This window comes from Stegastes partitus, unplaced genomic scaffold (genome assembly GCF_000690725.1).
Source record: "Stegastes partitus isolate 25-593 unplaced genomic scaffold, Stegastes_partitus-1.0.2 Scaffold789, whole genome shotgun sequence".
Classification (NCBI taxonomy): domain Eukaryota; kingdom Metazoa; phylum Chordata; class Actinopteri; family Pomacentridae; genus Stegastes; species Stegastes partitus.
Genome location: NW_007578520.1, coordinates 157854 through 161217, shown reverse-complemented (window position 1 = coordinate 161217; position 3364 = coordinate 157854). Strand labels below are relative to the sequence as shown.

Genomic DNA, 3364 nt, shown 5'->3' with positions numbered 1-3364 from the left:
TTTGTCAGCGTTACACAATATGGAAAAGGTTCCAGGTGGCTTTTTTCCATCTTCTGTAAAATGATTTCTTATTTTTGATGCAGATGCACCCCCTGACAAAATAACCCTTAAATCGAGTCATTCCAGCCATCTGTTGAAAATTCTTCTTTTTCATTTCACAAAATATATGTATATGCTGTTATTGCTAACTTTTATATATCATAAACCCAGACATTATTTTTTGCATGATATATATCAAAACTTTGCATGGACACAGTAGACACGAACATTTTACAAATATTTCTTAAACTTTGGCGTTAAACAATCAAATGCACATCGAGATACATAGGTTGACACACAGCTTGTGCTTTTTGTGCTGCTGCTACCATAAAACACTACATTTCTGCAAATATGCAGCAATATGCTTTATACAGAAATGCAAAAACAGTTGCATTACTGTTTTCATTTTAATGTTCATACATTTGACTGTATTTTTTTTTTATGTTTGCACATTTCTGACTTCATTTTTTTAACTGTTGTCTGATCGTGTGAATGCACCAACAGGATTTGTGCTTAATTTTGTTTTATGCTTTTATACTAACCCTTGTGTACTATTGAATTATGTTTTTGGTGTTTCTGCTGATGCAGTTTGGAAAATAAAAACACAAATGAGTACATGAGGATGAGAAAAGAAATAAAAATAGTTTAAAAAATCAAAAATAAGAACAGCGCACATCATTGCACTAAACACCTGCAATGTTAAGACAGGAGAAATGTCTAGAGAGCTAAAGTGCAGATCTACAGTCGTCCTCAGATTTATTCAAACACTCTCATTAAAGAAGGAAAAAACAGTTGTCACTGAAATAAGTTGAAATAGACAAAAGTAATAATAAATTTAAAAAAAAACAAAACAACAACACGCAAACAAGCATGATGGGACCCATAAACCAATATTTTGTTGAGCAACCCTTTGAGCCAATCACTGCTATCAGGTGTTTTCTGTAACCCTCAGTCAGACTTCTGCACCTGTTCACAGGTATTTTGGCTTCACTGCTCATCAAAGTGCTCTAATTATTTTCTTTTATTTTTTAAATTATTCTTTTCAACCACAATTCAAAAGCAACGTCTTATTTCACTAAAATATAATTTAGCAAATTTTTATCTATTATTTTTTTTTTCATTACTATTGTGAATTTGGCCTTTTCTTTACTGGAAGTGTATGAACACATTTGAAGGCGACTCTATTTCCTCGCTGCGATGTGGAAACGCGTTTTTTCCGCAGACCTGGCAACCTCCGTACCGCTCAGCCGACGCGACGCAGACTCAAAAATCATGGCGGACGAAGTGGAGCAGGTTGGTGCAACTGCGTTCAATTCGGCTGTTATTCTTAACACAGCGTGGATTTAATTAACCCCAGAGAGGAGCAACAGGCAGTTTTGCTCATGAACTTCATTCACTGTGTTCGACGTCTCTCTTTGTTTGTCGTTGATACATTAAAAGCGCGGAGCGGCCTGTTACAACCAGCTAGCTGAGTTAGCCCGGCTAGCATCCGATGCTAACTTCATTCTGACTAAACGTGTTGGACTGGCGCTCTGTTGACAAGCAGCTAAATTCATTATAGTGAAGATTAAAGATGTTTAATGTAGAATAACACGCAGCTATCACTGTCTACAGGTTCTGCGGTTTGTTTGGTTTACGTAAGTGTTGGATAAAAGCTAATATCAGCAGAAGTTTGACTAGATTTGTTTAAAACAAGGACTTGTGGCTGCACAGCCAACATGCAATTAGAAACTTTGGTATTTGTGGTAAATGACAAGGTAGGAAACCAACAGAAGGCTTTTACTGCATTTCTTTTCATGCTGCCTTCCAGGTGTTGTGACAGTTAAATCTACAGAAAAGACCTGAAGTTTGCTTTGTCAGGTTTCATAGCAAAGGTTTAACATTTTACTGTAACTCACAGAGATGTAAATAAGACTCTTGTGGAGTATATTCAGATTTATTTCCCAAATGTTTTAAGGCAAGTTAGCCCAAAAGGTCTGATTGTAGTTTTGTAATGTTAAGTCAGCCAATAGATCATTCATTTGGCAGATAATCAAGCTGCATGGTTTTTAATCTAACATAACAATTTGAAAGCTAAACATTTAAAGCTCCTCTAGTGTTTGTGCATTTGATTTAATTTACAGTTTTATAAAACTGTAAATGAATGAATTTTGGTTTGGACAAAAGATGATATTGAATGGAGACACCAGTGATGGTAAAATGTGATGCATGATTTTTAGATTTCTCTTAAAATATCTTATAGACTGAGCATTTAACTCAATTTAGATTATAGTGGGCAGATTGATCAGTAATGAAAGTATTTGTTAGGTGTACCTTGTTGTGTGTGCAATAAACTGTAACGTGATGGCAATAACACGCTTCTTCATCTCATCTCTTATCTGTCTGCTCCAAATTATTTCCACATGGACGCTGCAGATTTGTGCCAGCAGCTGAATTTATTGTTTAGATCATAAAATCTTCCCCCAAACATTTCACCAATTTGTGATTTCCACCTCTGGGATTCTAAAAGATAAATTCACCTATTTCCAAAATCCCCAAAGTCTGCAAACAGTTTTAGGTGTAAGTCAGCAGCATAGCACGAATATTTCAACTAGTTTCCAAAGGTGCAGCTCTGTCGATTCATTACTTACTGCCTTGTTCACTTTGGTCAGTGCGGGTCAAAGGGAAAGTGTTTAGTTCCTGTTTGTGTTAACACTGCTGATCCTCAGCTACTTATATCATTTGTTTATGGGAGTCTGTGAGGATTTTGGGAACACCTAATAAAGCAGCTGCCGATAAGTGAAGTTCTGGGTTTAGTCAGAGGCTGCAAGAGATTTATTTGTTAAGAAAAAAAAAAAACAGCTTTCTTCTAAAATGAATAATCGCTTGGTTTAATTGCTCTTTAAGTAATGAAGTTTGTTTTTGTCTTTACACATGATTAAATGTGCATGTATGTAACGTCAAAGGTGTGGCTAACATCTGTTCTGTGCTGCAGCAACCGACCACCAACACAGTGGAGGAGCCTCTCGATCTGATCAGACTCAGCCTCGATGAGCGGATCTACGTCAAGATGAGGAACGACCGGGAGCTCCGCGGCCGGCTGCATGTAAGCTGCTCGCCCTGCAGGGTCCATGCTTTCTGTATTCTAGTGTAGTCCTCTGTGTGTCAGCTTGGGATGCAGAGAAACTCTCTGAGAATCTTTGAAAATATGCAGTTTGGTTGCTTCTGGTTTATTTTTAAACTCTTTTGCTTTAAACATTTTGTGCGTTCTTCTCCCGCAGGCCTACGATCAGCACCTGAACATGATCCTGGGCGATGTGGAGGAGACGGTGACGACGGTGGAGAT

At 37.4% G+C, this 3364-nt stretch overlaps 1 protein-coding gene across 1 annotated transcript in view; it reads left to right on the top strand.

Moving 5' to 3' along the window:
• The first annotated feature begins 1280 nt into the window (after window positions 1–1280).
• Window positions 1281–3364, top strand: part of lsm3 (LSM3 homolog, U6 small nuclear RNA and mRNA degradation associated) — a 4175-nt gene continuing 2091 nt past the window's right edge. Inside the window, exons 1-3 of the mRNA XM_008292171.1 lie at window positions 1281–1332; window positions 3014–3124; window positions 3300–3356. Coding sequence (XP_008290393.1) covers window positions 1312–1332; window positions 3014–3124; window positions 3300–3356 — 189 coding nt within the window. The 5' untranslated portion in view covers window positions 1281–1311. The remainder of the gene's footprint in view (window positions 1333–3013; window positions 3125–3299; window positions 3357–3364) is intronic.